General features: G+C 36.3%; 1 protein-coding gene across 7 annotated transcripts in view; it reads left to right on the forward strand.

Annotated features, from left to right (window-relative positions):
* Positions 1–18,608, forward strand: part of DIAPH3 (diaphanous related formin 3) — a 487,836-nt gene that overhangs the window by 310,273 nt on the left and 158,955 nt on the right. For 3 of the 7 annotated variants that reach the window (XR_004958076.1, XM_036249888.1, XM_036249889.1), the window contains exons 23-24: positions 349–473; positions 9,720–9,884. Coding sequence is in view for 5 of the 7 variants with exons in the window: in XM_036249888.1 (XP_036105781.1) it covers positions 349–473; positions 9,720–9,884 (290 nt within the window). In the remaining 2 variants the exon portion in view is untranslated. Of the gene's footprint in view, positions 1–348; positions 474–9,719; positions 9,885–11,175; positions 11,195–11,379; positions 11,509–17,365; positions 17,385–18,608 lie in introns of those variants that run through there. The other 4 variants (XM_036249892.1, XM_036249890.1, XM_036249891.1 and 1 more) reach the window with 4 other exon arrangements.

Here is an 18,608-nt window from a genome sequence, read left to right on the forward strand (position 1 = left end):
ATCGGCTGCCTCCTGCACACCCCCTACTGGAGGTCAAGCCCACAACCCAGGCATGTGCCCTGACCAGGAATCAACCGGGACCTCTCAGTCCATGTGATGACGCTCAATCCATTGAGCCACACCAGCCGGGCTAGTTCATCTAATGTCTTCAAGATGCTTAATAAATTTTTTTTATTTCAGGATTTAAAAATTGAAAGTTTTAACAACTTTACTGAAATTTACTTTTCCTTTATTATAACAAATTTTACTTTTTATCGTAAGGTTTTTCACAAAAATTTTTCTAGAGTGTTTTACCTTTTCTGTATTATAATTTTATCCTTTCAAAGCATTTAATATGCTTTCTTTCAGTCTCTGTAGAAATGCTGGAAAAGAATTTGAAGCAGATGGGAAGGCAGCTTCAACAGCTTGAGCGAGATTTGGAAACCTTTCCCCCTCCTGAGGACACGCACGATAAGTTTGTGACAAAGATGTCCATATCCTTTTGATATCTCAATAACTTAAATTACTAGTCAACTAGAATTACAAATTATTTAACATTTTAAGTACACTCACATAACCAGAGATCATTCTGTAGTTCTAAATTGTAGGTTCACTCTTTACCTTCTTACAAGGAAATGTATCAAAGTGTTTATCATGAACAATACAGAAATGTATTCTGTTGATTTCCATTTTTTCCTTCCTTGTTATCAATTTGGATAATATTTTTTCTCTTTTCCCTTCCACATGCCTTATTTCCCTTTGAAGTTCATGGTAGATTGAAAGGATATGAAACCTCAATTTGAGGAAGTTTGACTCTAACATCATGATGTGATTGAGATATTTTAAAATGTTTCAGGATAAAGACTATAAACTGGTGTAACTAGTCAGCACAGTTTCAGGGATTGGTATGGTATATATGAAAAATTGACTCATGTTCCAGAAACTTCACTATTTTCTTTAGAAATAATACATAGTTCCAAAGTCAAAATTGAATTTGTTACAATCACTACTTGTGTAGATATTCTCCAATCCTAAAATAAAATTGGCGAATATATGTATATGTATATATACACATGTACATATATGAAATTAATAGTATGAGGCTTATGTCTTGATTAAGTTAGGTTTCTTTTGAATTCAATTATCTTTGGTTTCACTAACTTTGTGACTCAGTCTCTAATGAGTAATTGAAATAATAAACTTTATTTCCTGAAACTGATGTTGAGTTGCTTTGCAAACCATTCTATGAAATTAGAGACTGATATATTTTGTGTTAAAGTATTACTAGTATGCATTATTAAAATCCCATATGGACTTCAGAATTCTACATGAAAGTATAACCCACTTTTAAAATGAGCACTTAAAAATAGACACTCCTAATATTTTATTTTAAACTGAGTTACTTGAAATAAAATAACTACTTTTCCTCTTTCTATCGCTTCTCCCCTGAGATTTGGCAAATCACAGAATTATTATTTGGCTTGTCATAGATTTTCTTGTATATGCTTTCAGCTTAATTGTGAATTAGTTCAACGTTAGCTTTCTTGACTGTATCTTTTGAGAAACACCACAAAATGCACTCCGGCGGGAATGAGTGCTGGCTGGTATGTCTGTTTCCTGTCTTTCCTACCTGTCCACTTCCCTTTATGAGGCAGGCCCCCGTTAGCACTGCACTGGAGGTGGCTGTCTTTTTAAAGCTAAAAATGAGATCTGTATTTATTTATCGAAAATATATTTTATAGTACCGTCTCATTTGGCAACATAGTGTTTTTAAAACTAAATTTGTTATTGCAGAGTTACCTTAGTTTCACCTTTCTTAGCTTTTTCCTCAATCATTTTATCATGTTAAAATAGTCATATATTCCAGTTTATTTTAAACATTAAGTACTATTAATTGAAGTACTTATTATTGTTCCCCACAGATAGAAAGCGTTTTAGGAAAGGTTTTGCTTGCATACAGTGTCTGGTAATACATTGTGAGTGTGTTAATTATGAAGGTCAGGTTTCTAGAACATAGAACCCAAGATGAATTTCTGGGCTTAGAGGAAAGGTTGAAGAGTCATGCTCAGCAGATGATCTCAGGACCTAACAATACTTGTATTTGTATGACGCAAAAAGTTGAATGATGTCGGCTTCTTGAAAGGTATGCAGCTCCTAAAGAGCAGTGAGCAGGAAATCAGACACAGGAAGGATGGTGCTTTGTTGGCAACAATTTTTTATTCTGAGTACAATTATACTCCATGGACATGAAAGCTACTACATCCTGTCGCTAAATATCACAACCTACAAGCCTCTAATGAACTGATTAGCATTCATGTATCTCTTGGAAGTCAGATATCTGAACAGTTGGTGCACTTTGCTATTGACAAAAGCTTATGATCATAAATATTCTTTGCTGAGATTAGATTGCACACGTTTGCTTTTCCTCTCAGACATACTAGTTTCGAAGAAATTAAATTCATTCATTGCAAAGCTTTGTTGACTTTAATTAGGACTGACAACAAATCAGATGTTGAATATTAAATGCATTTATACAGATCTTATTAAAATGGCAAATTGCGAGCTTCTTGGATCTTAGAAAATGGAAGAATTTGGAAATGAAAACACACAACAGATAAAAATATATTTAATGCCCTGTCTCATTTGACTTAGCAGTTAGGGTGTCCACCCATGGACCAAAGGGTCTCGGGTTTGATTCTCAGTCAAGGGCACATACCTGGGTTGCAGGTTCAATCCCTGATCCCGGTGGGGCTTGTGCAGGAGGCAACCAATCTATGTTTTTCTCTCACACTGATGTTTCTCTCCCCTCCTTCCCTCCCTCCCTCCCTCCCTTCCATTCTAAAAATGAATGGAAAAATATCTTCCATTGAAGATTATCAAATATATATATATATATATATATATATATATATATAACTAAAGTTTGGGTTATTAATGCTCAAATTTTGTTTTAAATTTTAGAGTTTATTAGTTGAAGCACATATCATATGTTTGATTTGTCAGCCAATTCTGGGAGAATAAGTATATTATCCAAGTTGTTAAGGATGAATTTTTACAACTAGATATTTAATATAAACAATCATAATTTAGTGAACTGTTAAATAATCTGTTAGTCAAATTGTCTTAAATTATATAATTCTGTTGTTATAGGAAATATTACTAATAGCATTCAATTACAGTATATTGTATTTTTATTTTTTCATTACATGTTCTTTCTTTACATATACTTCTCACTATTTTAAAAAATGTGAATTTAGTACATCCTTTAAAAGGCATGCTCAAATATTTCACACATATCACACTGACTTTTAGTAATAATGATGTTACTTTCCAGTTGCTAAACCTGCTCAGAAACATAGAGTTGAACAGTTCCATTGTAAATATTTGCTTGAAAAATGCATAACATAAATTTGAGGTAGGGTCATTAATATTGTTATATCAAACTAATATATGTGAGGTGTACACACACTGTAAATTCTTACCAGTGAGAAAATTAAGAAAACGCCAGGATTTGTGTCATGCAGTGCTTGTTCCTTTCTTTCGACCTTCAAATTCTGGAATCTTCCTTATTTTAAGAGGAAAATAGATCTTAGAATATTACCCTTAAAATTCTCCTTGAACAAGCCTTAATCTTTCTGTTTCCCTCTCTTCCTAACTCCTTTCCCTAGTCTCTTAGAAAAAAATAATTTTGCTAGACATTCATGTTTTTATATTTATCACAACTATTGTTACAAGGTACTTGATTCTTATGTTATCAATCTTTAAATTTCTTCATTGCAATCCCGCTTAATTTTTACATTTTCTTTTTTATTGTTCCACTATTTAGCAATGTTTTAGTCACTTCTGAAATGACTATGTAGATGCTAAAACTGTCTCAATAAATTCCTTGAGTGAAAGTCATCTATATCCAGCACTACATTCAATACAGCAATTTTTAGGTGAAGGAATTCAGTACATTTTTATTTCACTGAACTGTAGGAAGTAAAACAGAGGCATGGAATGGATGAAATGTAAACTTGTATAATTCATGGTCCATTTACGGGAGTGGGACGTTGGGTAATTGGTAATTGGGTCAGTTGTAACAGCAGATTTTTTTTTTTTCCTCTCACCTGAGGACACTTTTCCATTTTTTGTTCAGATAGAATGGGAGGGAGAGAGAGAGAGAAACATCAATGTGAAAGGGACACATCGAGTGATTGCCACCCACACAACCCAACCAGGACCGGGGACAAACTGTAACCGAGGTACGTGCCCTTAGCAGAATCCGAACCTGGGTCTCTCCGGACCGCAGGCCCGTGCTCTAACCGCTGAGCCAAACTGGCCAGGGCAAGAGCAGATTTTTTTCTCTTCTCTTAAGTTAGTCTTCTTTCTCCTCCTTTCTTTCTCCCTTCCTGTGTTCATTTAACTCATTCATTTTTTTTTTATCTTTACCTGAGGACATTTTTCCATTTTTGTTCAGATAGAGTAGGGGGTGGGGGGGGAGTGAGAGAGAGAGAGAAACATCGACGTGAAAGGAACACATCGAGTGGCTATCTCCGCACAACCCCAACCAGGGCCAGGGATAGACTGCAACTGAGGTGCATGCCCTTAGCGGGAACTGAACCCCGGTCTCTCTGGACCACAGGCCGACGCTCTAACCGCTGAGCCAAACCGACTAGGGCATTATTCTTTTTTTTTTTTTTTTTTTTATCCTCACCCGAGGATATTTTTCCATTTTTTGTACAGATAGAGTGAGAGGGAGAGAGAGGAAGGAGAGAGAGAGAGAAACATCGATGTGAAGGGACACATCGAGTGGCTGCCACCCGCACGACCAACCACGGCCGGGGACAAACTGCAACCGAAGTACGTAGGGCATTATTCTTAGCAAACTTGTAAGACTTGGGTTAAAATATCCTGCTCCTCATCCTGTGCAAATCTTCAAATGTATATTGATCTTTTTCTTCTCTGAAGTCTTACCACATTCACAAACGTTGCTGCGCAACTTAGCACTCGCTGCTGTTTGAATTACTCAGTCAGTATCCCTTCTTCGCCAGGGCTTCCCTGACTGTCCCGCATAAAGTGGTCTGTCACTCTGTATAACATCACTGAATGTTTTCTTCATCATACTATCACTGTCAGAATATCTCAGTCATTTTTTTTTTTATCTGTTCCTAGACTGTAGAATGTAGGTTTCACAAAAGCAGGGACTTTGCATATCCTATTAACTACTGTTTGCCTAGAAGAGGGGAATACAGAGGAGTTCAGTGAATACTTACAGATTGGCTGGCTGGCCGGCTGGCTGGATCCTGGGTACTTAAGAAGATGTATAGAAGGTATTGGACATGTATGACTGATTGAAGCTGGTCCTTATCAGATGTGTTATAGGAGTAATAGACATCTTTTGTGGGAACTGAAAATAATGAAGGCAAGACATAAGGATAAATGGAGAATGTATTAATTCCAGATAGTTTGGGAATGAGCTATACTTGTTGACCAGGAGCTGAATCCCAAACCTTAGCCTTGCTACTTAGTTGGCCCACACTAAGTGTTAGTAGTTCAGCATGTGTCAACCTCCCTTTCAAATGAGAGGGTTACAGTGTTTCGTGTAGAAATTCATGAGAATTTGGCCTTTGTCCAGGTGAAGGAATAGAAAGTAGATTTCACAGAAACATTAAGTGAGCAGATAAATATCAATAATTTTGTAATGAGCTTTATAAAATATTTATTTTGTTGAGAAGCTCACCTATTTTTCTAATATAAATATAGGACTTTTTTAACAGGCGGGGGGGAGGAATAAAGCCTTACTACTATGAAGATGGGCATGAGTTTATCTACAGGTTAACCGTTGGCACAAGAACACCTACGTTTGTTTTTCTTTTGGATGATGATGATGATGATGATTGTTTTGTCTGAGTGTTTCACCATCTCTTAATGAGTAGCCCATCAATAATGACATAGGGCGACTCATTAATGTAACCATTTATTCCAGCTTATCAGACAGTCATTTTAAACTTCTAAGAATTTGGCTATTTCTAAAACTGTTTCAGTTTAATCAGAGTTTTATCATTCTTGTTGGTAATTCCAGTTATTCAAAGCTCTACTTTATTTTCCTTGGAAGCAAATAGCTTTATAGATAACAGTTATTAAAAAGTTAACTTATAAAGGCTCTCCAGTTTTAGAACAAGACCACATAATTTTCATGATTTCGACTCTTCTTCTTCTTCCCCATCATACTCTCTAATAGAATTATACTGTTTTGATTAAGTATGCCCCGGCATATTCTAAATAATTCATTAACTTTTGATTTGTGTCTGAAAATCTAAAAAATGTTATTGGATAATACTTACAACTTTAACTTAACCTATTTACCAAATTGATTCTTGAGAATAGACATATGTCCAGGCATTAGAATAAAGTTACTGGGATTTGTGAAGTGCCAATTTTAAAGCTCAGCGACTTGTAAGCAGTGATGGAGGCAGAAAAGTAGTAGCTGTAGAGCCATACAATTAGAAACACCCACAAAAATAGGGTAATCTATTGTCAGGATAACTACTGAACAGGGACTCTCTTAGCTCTTAACATTACATGGAGATTGTTTGTGTATAGGAATGCATGTATGTGCATATTTCATCAGAATTTTGAGAAGACTTTCACCAAAATTTTGAGACCTCTTACCCTTCTCACCAAAGTTCAGAAATGATGACACCAGGGTGAAATAAGTAATTGGCACCAATGTAATTGTGGATGATTAGATTTAATACAACTAGGAAGGTTGGATCAGCATTTAGAGAAGGGGCTGACAGGGGTGACCATGTCCCCAAAATGGGGCGAGAACAAAGCACTACTAGGGAATTGGATTAGAAGGGAAAATTCACAGCATCATTACAGATGAGTATGATAAGACTACAAATGCTATATATATTCAGTGGAAAAAATTATCCCACATCGCCGTAGAGAAGAAAGCTTCGTGGAAGAGGAAGAATGTAATGAATCCTTGAATGGTAGGTTTGTACCTGCAAAAGCAGAAAACAGTTTCTTTTTTAGACAGGAATTAAGAATACTATATAAATAATCCATATGGATACAGTCTCTACCTGGGACATAAATAATTTTAGGTGAAAGTTTATAGATTGAATAGCTAAACCAGTGTTGATTTCTGAACTTATTAAAGGAATTATTTCACTTTACAAATGAATCACCATATGTTCCATCTAATGATAGTTTCTCAATGCATGTCAAATACGGTTTTTATTTACGTCAGTTCATTTTACCTACAACATTTTACGAATGGATATTTCACAAGACAAAGTATATGGAAACCTGTTCTGTGTGATTATGTTGTTATAATTCCCTATGTTTTTGTGATGTGACTAATTACAAGAAATTTTTGTTGCTCATCTAAGAATTAAAAAATGATATCACACATAAATGCATTAGCCACTGGTAGTATTATGATCTAGATTCTAGAAAGTATAATGAAGCATTTTGCTGTTCATTTGGATATAAACTGAGCCACAAAAAGATCTATAGATTTTTCTTAAGATCATTAAAAAAAGTTTAGCCCTTGCTTTAGAATTCAGATTCCATATATCCTAAAATACTGTACACACATACTTATATGTGTGTGTGCGTGTATACGTATGTATATATATATAGAGAGAGAGAGTGCGCGAGCGAGCAAGCGTGCACCTAGTATGAAAAACAACAGACTTAGAAGAGCAATAGGCGACTGTGGCCCGTGACATGGTTCCCATGGCTGTGGTTGGCAGGGCTGCCACGGCTCCTTGTGGGAGGCTGAGCTCTGATAGCTGGAATTCTTCTGTACCCCCAGATTCATGGCCCATCTGGCAGCAGTGCTGCCTCTTTCATCCTTGGTCTTGCCTTTTTTTTTTTTAATCCTCACCCGAGGACATTTTTCCATTTTTTGTTCAGACAGAGTGGGAGGGAGAGAGAGGAACAGAGAGAGAGAGAGAAACATCGATGTGAAAGGGACACATCAAGTGGCTGCCACCCACACGACCCAGCCAGGGCCAGGGACAAACTGCAACCGAGGTACATGCCCTTAGTAGGAACCGAACCCGGGTCTCTCTGGATCACAGGCCGACGCTCTAACTGCTGAGCCAAATCGGCCAGGGCTGGTCTTTTTGTTTTTTATTTTTTTCTCAAAGTGAAGGGCGTGGATCATTTGCCTTATTTTATCCTCCACTGGGGAATCTCTGACTAGAGGAACTGCATCTTTTTGAAGTTGTGGAAAATTTTTCTTTTTAGATATAAACATTCCATTTTTGGATTGCTTCTCTGAGTCTGAATCTAGTTATTCCTGTTACTGGCATTTAAAAAAAAAGAAAAAGTGAGTGTGCTGATATCTGTTTATCCTTCTGTGCTAGAGATGATAAGATGAATTGAGTAAGTTTGATTCTGTATGTTCCATTCATTTAAATGCCTCAGTTTAAAGGAACCATAGACAGTTCCGACTGACGCTCTAACAGGGTCATATTCTCAGACCGTGGTGACTGTGTCTCTGACGGCATCAGCACTGCATCACTCACAAAGGAGTCCTTCCCTGTTTTGTTGAGAAGATGTGTTCTGGTGCCCCTACCACATTCACCTCAAGTCTTCTCAGTCTCAGTGTGCTTTGAACTGAGTTGTCATAAATGAGTGAGAGAATATCTTTGTGTGTGTGTATACTAGTACTTTGAAATCGGGTAACACATAGGACAAACTACTAGTTTTTGAAGGATAAGTTGAAACATGAATTTACTCATGTAATATGAGAAGTCTTAAATGTAACTCTTAAAAATTTCTTTTTGGTTACTTTTGCAACCTTAAATGAAGCTTAAAATGAATAAGTGGGCAGTAAAATACCCCAGTTGTTGTTTTTATTAATCCTCACTTGAGGATATTTTTTCATTGATTTTTAATGAGTGGAAGGGAGGGAGGGAAGTGGGGTAGGGGGCAGAGAGAGAGAGCGAGAGAAACATCAATGTGAGAGAGAGACATAGATTGGTTGCCTCCGAAACGACCCCTACCAGGGCGGGGGATCCAACCTGCAACCCAGGTACGTGCCCTTGACTTAAATCAAACCCTCGACCCTTTGATCTGCAGGCTGACACTGTAACCACTTAGCAAAACCAGCTAGGGCTAAAATAACAAGAATTTATATGTATTCTAAATTCCCTTCAGTTTTCTAAGAACTATGTATTAGTTCATTTAGTCCTCACAACAGCCATGTTAAGATAGGTGATATTATTATTATTATCATTTTATAAGTGGGGAAATTTTGGCACAGAGAGGTGAAGCATTTGCCCACAGGCAGGGTACTACCAACTGTAGGAGCTAGAATTGACCCCAGGTCATCTAGTTTAACTCCTGTGCTTAATACCTAGGTTACTGATTTCAGTACTGTTGAAAATACTCAGTTGCATCTGCTGAACTAGAATTTTAAATCATATTTTATGATCTGTATAATATAGATAGCCAAATTGGAAGAAAATTTTATTTGAATTCAATTGTAAAAGACAAATATTCAATGTGTATTTAATTTTTTCTGATAATTTAGCCATAGTTCATTAGAAATTGAATTTAAGTTTTCATCACTGTATAGTATACAGATTGAATTGTAAGAGTAGGTGACTTATAGAGGTTATTTTGGTGTTTTGGAGATGTGTAATGGTAGCTAACAATTACATTGGAAAATTGGACTTAGTTTTGTTTTCTAAAACATTACTTTGAAACTTTGGAATTCCTTGACTATAATATACAGCTTTGTTATCAGTGCAAAGGAGCAATATGTGAAGCTTTCACAGTTACATGAAAACATGGAAAAGCTATACCAGAGCATCATGGGATACTATGCCATTGACGTGAAGAAGGTGTCTGTGGAAGACTTTTTGACGGACTTAAATAACTTCAGAGCCACATTCATGGTATGTTAACATTTAAAAAATTTTTTTAAGTATTTGTATTTATATTATCTCACCTATTACTGTGTTTACTTCATTACTTCATTCCACGCCTGTTGTCTAGTAAAACCTACCTTTTCTAATGCTGCAAGTTAGCTCTAAAATTTCATATTTTAAATCTATTGAGAAATGTATGGTTTATTCCCCTTTTGGCCTTCCCAACATTGAACTGTAATCAGAAATTTTGATTGAAAATGTGACAAATTCTGAAGTTTTTCATAGAGACTCCCCTCCTGGCTGATTGCAGAGCACATTTGTAATAAGTTTTTGGCTATGAATTTGTTTCTTTATACTTATGATCAATTTGTAGTTTTGTGGTATAATTTTACCAAATTCTGTGCAGCTCTTATGAAACCTTTCCCCCTTTTCTTTTCTTAATGCACTGCACAATAAGCTGCCTGCAGTTCGCCTTTGAATGGATTTCACATTCCTAGGGTTTCCTTCAGATACTTTAATAGGGAGGTCAGGTCTTTGATGTGGAATCCTTTCATTTAGGCATTAAAAAGATCTTTTGAAAAGTATTAGCTGATTAGATGGGGGAAAAAAAACCACACATTAAAATGAGAAGGCATTGTTGCCTCCCTAGGGAACTGGTGATACATTTCTGCAAAGAAAAAAATGTTATTCTTAATAGATGGGTAAGTCATTTCTGTATTTCAGCAAATGTTTGTAGGAATTAAAACGTTTTTAAGTGTAAAGGAGAAAAGTTGTTGGATTTAAAGAGCTTTTTTTTTTAATCTCAGGAAAACTTTATTGCTGCATTTATTGTATTTGGTTATCATCACTTGGCTATAATTAGATAGCCTTTTAATAAAAGTCAGTATTTTAAAGGAAAACTAGTCTGTTTACATTAAATACACATTTTGCTTATAGGTCTAGTTTCTCTCCTCCACAAATTCAAAGTGATTCTTTAAATTATATATTTATGCCGGAAGTGTAATAATAAAATATTATGTGCCTATTTGTGTATTGTACTGAATGATATGTTTAATATTTTAATTTTTATAATGTTTTATGAGGCAACATAACTTAGTGGAAGTAACAAAGGCTTTGCAGTCTGAAGGAGGTTTGGATTGCATACTTGTTAAGTGACCATGAACACTATTTAACTTCCTGAGACTCAGTTTTCATATTTGTAAAAGGGGTTGTTGATTTCTTTCTCATAAGAGTATTTAAATATTAAATGAGATAATACATGGTAAACATTTATCATAGCTTTTGGCACATAGTAGTTGCTTAATAAAATATTATTCAGTAAAGGGTTAACTCAGCAAGCTTGAGGTTCTCAAATCCTGAGCATTCCAAAGAAACCTCTGGTCCTCGCCTGAGTCCTGAGAGATCACCTTCAAGACCTTGGCATATCCTACTTGGCGAGGGTGTCTTGGTATAACTAGGACCAAGCTAGATAGTTTATGCTAAAAATGTGATTTATAGTGAATACCTGTTTTGTTCACCTGAGGGACTGGGCTACACTGTGTCAGTTGGCCCTCTGTGGGGCGCTGGAGACTGCATGAGATCACTCATGCAGGAAGTCCACGCCTACATGACTGACCTCCCCCGTGAACAGTCCTGACACTGCGACTTGGTTACGCTGCCCTGGTTGGCAATATGCTTCATGTGTTGTCAGACAGCATTGCTGGAGAAATCAAACTCCATTGGGAGAGAGGACAGTATGATTTTATTCTGTATCCTTTTGCTGTAATAAGCTATAGCAGTGGATAAAACAGCTTTTCTGAGTTCTGTAAGCACTTCTAAAATTTTTTCAAACTCGAGGCTTGACTTGGGGACCCCTGACACAATTATGCATAAATTTATAACGTACATATATGAAATAATATCCATTGTATATTGAGTATTTTCTATGAATCAGACATTTTCCCAAATGCCTTACATATATATCATCAGCCAATCTTCATAATAATTATCCAGCTTACACTGTTACCATCTCTTTGTGGCAAATGAAGAAACTGAGGCACAGAGATAGAACATACCTAGCTCAAGGTGACATAGTTATAAAATGGTACAACTGGAATCTGAACCCGTACAGTCTTCCTCTGGAGCCTGTGCTCTGAAATGCTGTGTCATGCTGCCTCCCATCTTCTATCGCCTGTGTTGTATTTCATAAATAAGACACTGGCATTTGAGGGTTTTCGAATGAGACCATATTGTAAGTGATTGACTTGGGATTTGAATCAAGGTCTAATTCTCAGTCATCCTAAAATCTGGTAGGATTAGAGGGTTCAGGCATTCGGTGGTTAACTTGGCATTTCCGTTACTAAGTGGTGGGCAGAGGGAGAAAGTAAGCATATGAATGAAGAAGGCTTCAGAAGAGGTGGGTAACTGCCTATTTTCAGAGTTCAGATGAGCCCTGGAAGTAGCTATTAGCACACCCACTCACTCATATACACCCTGTACTAAATTAAAATCATTAGAGCTAAATATTTTTTAAAACATTTTTTAGCCCTGGCTGTTTTGGCTCAGCGGTTGGAGCATCTGCCCATCGACCAGAGAGTCCCGGGTTCGGTTTCCACTAAGGGCACATACCTCAGTTGCAGTTTGTCCCCGCCCCAGTTGGGGTCATGTGTATGGCAGCCAATTGGTGTGTCTCTCTCACATGGATGTTTCTCTCTCTCTTCCCCCCTCTCTCCCTCCTGCTCTATCTGAAGATAAATGCAAAAAAATGTCCTCGGGTGAGGATAAAATAAAAACATTTTTTATGTAAATAGTTAATTTAGATAAGAAATTTTTCTTTAGAATAAAAATAAGCATAAAAAAGACTGGAAGGGAAGTACAGTTTTGTACCCATTTTATTCTTCCTTTCTTCCTGGTGAGTATGGTTATACTGCTTGAATTTTAGATACTGTGTCTTTAAAAACACCACAGTGTCAATGTTATTGGAAATTATTCACAAATGAATATCTTGTTTATTCAAAATTTTCTGATCTCTTAGGTTGCTATTTAATTTTATCACTATTCAACTTAGAAAACCAGGTTAACTTTAGTGAGCCACTATGAAGGTCTGTTCTGGAAAGCACATTAATATAATATGCAAAAAGTATATATATTTTATCCTCACCCAAGGACACTTTTTGCATTCATCTTCAGATACAGCAAGAGAGAAAGAGAGAGGAAGAGAGAGAGAAACATCGATGTGAGAGAAACACATTGGCTGCCACCCACATGACTCCAGCCAGGGCCGGGGACAAACTGCAACCGAGGTATATGCCCTTAGCCGGAACCGAACCCGGGTCTCTCTAGACCACAGACTGACGCTCTAACTGCTGAGCCAAACTGGCACGGGCTGCAAAAAGTATATTTCATTTTTAAGAAAATAGTGATTAAATATGTTTGTATTGTTACTTCATCCACTGGCACTTAGTAATACTCCTGCTCATGAATGAGCATAATTTACCGTAAAGTGGCAATCCGTTTTGTGTTACCTGTAAGAAGCTGGGAACCTGTCTTTCCTCCACACCTGCCTTGCATGGACTGTTTCCTCTCAAGTCCCGGCCACTCTACTTGCTGTTCCCTGCCCCTGCCCAGGGGGAGCACTCCCTCCATGTTTCCTGGCCACGTTATTGGATGTACCTTTCTGGTCCTTGCTTGCACGTCACTCATCTAGTTAAGACCTGTGTCTGCCTTGTTTGCCTTTGTGTCTCTGTAATTAGTAGGATACAATAAATAGATCAATTTATTAGGTATCTGATGTTCTCATCTACAATGAGTGATATGCTTTAATAGCTAGCCCATAGTACCAACCAGGTGCCTGGCACCGTATTCATTCACTTAATCCTTAACAACAAACAGATGTGGTATGTATACAGTTATTGTGTCCATTTAAAAGATAAGACAACTGAGTCTTAGAAAGGTTGTGACTTGCTTGTTGTTACACAGCTAGCAAATGACAGCTGAGATGCTAACCAGGGGAGTCTGGTTCTAGAGTCTGTGTAATGTAGGGATGAACTCTATTAACTTCTATTGTAAATAGGAGTTACATTTAATAGACTTACAGGACCAACTTGACACTTAACTCCTTACCCCCAAAATGTGGTCACTTTTACTTTTAATAGTAATTTAGTGTGTGAATAATTTATCCAACAATATTTGTTTTATGATTGCCCCAGATTTTAAACTTAGCACTTAAAGACTGGTCCTCTTTTATTCAAAGCCCTTTAATATCATTTTAACTGATTAATAAAATCTCTCACTGGTGTTACTAGGGATCTCACAACTAATTTGTATAGATATAGCTGGTCTCTCTCTCTTTGTCTGCCTTTTTATAATAGCTGAAGAAGGAATATCCTTTTCAGTCTGCAGCCTCAAGCTATACAGACCAAGATGATAGGTTTCATGATCTCGGAGCTTCCTCTGAGGAAGAGCTCCTCATTCTGACAGCAGGTTAGCACCCTTTTCTTGTTGGGATTTCTCAACTGGGACTTGATTTGTCATCATTGTTTCAACAATCTAGGCAGCATGATCGTAGGGACAGGACAGAACCAAAAAAACAATGACCACTGATTGCTTCTTGCTAGTCCCTGTGCTAGTACTTTACATGTGTCTCACTTGGCCTTCACGCCATTTTGAGAGAGATGGCACGTTACCCATGAGGTTAACGTGACTGCAGAGCAGGGACCGCCATGCCTTGGCATAGGCCCTGCTGCATCGGTAGAGGCTAGGGTTTTAATAGAGACCGCCCAGCTGCAAAGCTTTGACATTTTTGTTTTTTTTAACATTTCTAATTCATTACTGCTCAGAGCATTTGTAAGAAAACTCAAAGTGTAAATTTTTTAAAGTTTTTGTTTTCTTAATAACTTACTAGAGGGAATCGGCACAAGGCATACTTTATTTCCTCTTTGATCTAATAACTTTATATTGATGGACTCGTGATAGAAGAATGCTTGCTGGTCTGCTTTTATTTCAAAGCCTAAAATGTTCTCTTTTAAAGTTAGAGGCCGATTAATGGTGGGAGTGGGTTAAGGTGAGGGGTAAAGAGTCGGCACCTTTCTGTAATAGATTTTTATTTCCTGCAGGACTCGTGTGAAGCATAAAGTTCAAATGGAGGTAGTAGGTGGAAATACCTGACCTCCCTACATAGGCTGAGTACACTGGGGGCCTGCCAAGCATCAGGCTTCACCAAATGAGATTCATGCCTTCAGTTGTATAGTGTTGCATAACAGTTATCATTGCTTTCCACTTGTGACTGGTTTTAGACTCATTGTTACATGCCATTACTAATGTACCTTTTATCAATAGAGACCTTCTTCTTCTACAGGGTGAATTGAACTCACTATGAGATTTTTGTTGGGTCTTGCGAGGTACACTTTCTCTTTATTTTACCCAACAGCTATAGCATATTGATGTCTGTCCTTTGAGTATAAACCTAGTTTTTGTGTCTCATTGGTCACCATGGCCTTGAAGCATAATGTATGTCCAGGTTCCCCCTTCCCACTCATATTCATAGAATTTTGTTTAAACTGCTTTTGCTCACATAGACCTGAATTACATGGTTTCTCCTTTAGCACTCTTATTTCTTATCCTGGTGATGCTTCCTTTTTTATCATTGAAAGTTCTTTTGCTAAGCAAATTTTATCTGACACCTTATTTATTTTGCTTAACAATCTCATTTTAGAGAAATCCTTCTGAATACTTTCACCTCTTAGGACTCCGTTGTTATTTTTCCTCTTTAGATAACATATTTGAAAACAGTTTCTCTGCCAAATTATATACATTAAGATCATACAATTTTTTTTGTTTTAATTAGATATGTAACTGCTATATAGATCCTCTGAGTTTATCATTGCATATATTCCCAAATAGAATTGATGTGATTACACAAAAGATGCCAGTCTTTTTGGTTTGTGTACTTTTTATTAAAGTACTAAAAATGATTAGGGAACATCTTTATAGTTCCTAAGACCCTGCATATCCGGTTACCCCACTTTAGGGCTAGGCTTTCCAGGGCAACAGAAAGCAACCTGCCTCAAAGGGGTTTACTTTGTTCACACAAAGTGGGAGCCTTATGTTGTCTTTTTTTTTTCTTTTTTCCCCTTAGGTTTAGATATATAAAAGTGTTAAACTTTGCAGTTATTTTCTAGTCCATAAAGTCCAGTTCGTTCCTCCCTAAACTTTGTTTCCCACATATATGCCTCCCATCTCAATTATGTATAATGACAAAGAAAGGATTTTTATTTCTTCAAATCTTTAGTGATTTATGAATTCTGGCAGCAACAGCTTCATCCTCTTTGTTGTTTGATTTTTATATGATGTTTCACTGTTACCTCATTTGAAAGAGCAGTGTCCGAGGGTACAGGCTCTGACATCAGAACACCTGGGTGATACTACTGGGACAAGTTACCTATATTACTGTGCCTCCGTTTGCTGTATTAGCCACATGTGTTTCTTAGAGATGTAACAATTTGATGATCAAATGACAATATACATATACTCTCAAAACAAGTTAGCTATCTACAAAGAATAGAAGTATAGTAATTTCTGCCTTTCCCAACTCATTATAACAAGGCAATGTTTTAAGTATTTTATTTTTGTTTTGTGCTTTCATATAGAATACTTTGAACTAAATAAATGGCTACCTGTTTTTCATCAATAGTCTGTCTTTAGATTACTTCTCCAAATGTGTTAGTTATGTTTTATCTGGTTAAGGAATTGTCATTCATGCTGTTTGCAGACTTTAAGTTGATTTTTGGTTCATACAATTGAAATAACACTGTGCAGTGAACAAATGTAAAATCAATTATAACATTTAATCTTGCTGTGTTGATCAAATACAGTTTATTCTTCTTCTGATTACTCAGACTAAAGTGGTGATTTGTCAAACAAAAATGAATTCATCCAATGAGAGGGTATTTTTACTGTGCTTTTTTTTTATAAAGAAGACAGCGAGGATGAAACTCTTTTTGCAAAATCATTTAAATATATAAATTTGATGCTTGTTGACTCTAAATGTAATTTCTGAGGACTGCTATGTAGACCAACTAGGAGACTAACAGGAACTCCAAAGCACTAAGCATTTTCTGTGTATTTCCTAATTTTTGTAGTTTGACTTAGGTTATCAGAGAAAACTAAAAAAATCCTGTGGTTGGATTTTGAGTCAATTTATGTAATTATATAGAACACACCTTCTATCCTTGTCTATTCTGGTGAGCTTATGACTTGAAAGTTGTTTTCATTGGCATCATTGTTATTCTGAGATCGTTCTAGGAGGTATAAAGCTCCAAACCTAGAACAAAAGAAATATTCTAAACCTAGGATCTTGTTTCCTTCTTGTCCTTGCTGTCTGTTTATTTAAGAAATTAGATCAATTCCAGATGCTGAATATTCTGGGTATACAACTTGAAAATTAATGGGTAGGTTTATCTAACCTTTATTGTTTAGGCTTTTCACAATAAAAAACACACCTTGACTAATTGGCTTAATTTTCTCTTTAGTGATAAGATGTAGTCTTACTATGCATTGCTCAATGGGATAATACATGCATTTGACTGACGGGTTCTGTGTGACTAAATGACTGGCAATTTGTATTTCTCTTTTACATTGTAAGTATTTTGTTTGTTCACTGAAATAATATAGCAAAAGGTAAAACTGGATTATTCTAATACAATAATGAGGATGGTGATAACAAAGAGAAAAGTCAACTAATACATAATCATAAGTAGGTTAATCCATGTAACTAAAAAAAACAAAACAAAAACACTGAACTTGGATGCTACAAACAAAAATGAATAAAATGGCATATTCTTTGCATCTCTGATATATTGGTCTCCACATTGTGAAGGACAGGAAAAAAAATGCTATTGGCTTAAGGCTATATCTTGTTATGTTTTAAACATTAGCAGGTTCATGTGGAATATTTTGGGGCCTTAGTTGGATGTTTTCCTTGAAGAGGTGATCAGCAGTAGCTAAAAAATCCTGCCGTCACCACACGTACCTCAGAACATGTTCCTTGTAGCTGCCATTTTGTGCCTACCTGTGCCTTTAGCCTCACAAATGAGAGGTGAAAAGAATAATTGTATAGTATATCACTTCAGAACACATTTAATGGAAAATCAAGTTCTACTTGGGGAAACCTTAATTGTGAATATTTCATGCTTTATCTATTAAAGAAGTTATTGGATAAGTTGAAATATCTCATTTATTTGAGAACTTCACAAAGTTATTTGAAGGAATTGCAAACAAACTTACAGTATAGTGATGAAGGGTCGAAAACGGTAAGTCCCTAATGGGCTGATAAGTAATTTGTTGTTTCATCTGAGCCTGACTTTACAGTAAGGAGCAACTTGAAACGGAAACAGTTTAATCATCTGCAGCTGCACATCCTTTGGGACACTCTCAAAGGGTAGTGTCCCGTTTTCATAAGTCTGACCATGATAAAATGTCTAATTCACAACACCGTGTAGTGGATGTTAATGTAATGAATGATTTGTGCCAATGTATAGTAGTATATCATGTTTTTTATTGGATTTGGTGATACCAGAGAAATTAATTTGATTAATTTGTATATCATCTAGATTTCTTTCCAGAGCTTCTACCTTGTAATTTGGCAAATAGGAGTTTCTAAGAATAAACGTATTTTCCATGAAGTAGTTATAATCCAGTTTATAGTCATTTTTTGTATGTGGAGGGAAATTTTATGTTTAGTTACTAAAGAAAATACTTTTAATGGAAAACTGA

The sequence above is a fragment of the Molossus molossus genome, unplaced genomic scaffold, assembly GCF_014108415.1.
Source record: "Molossus molossus isolate mMolMol1 unplaced genomic scaffold, mMolMol1.p scaffold_m16_p_9, whole genome shotgun sequence".
NCBI classification, from domain to species: domain Eukaryota; kingdom Metazoa; phylum Chordata; class Mammalia; order Chiroptera; family Molossidae; genus Molossus; species Molossus molossus.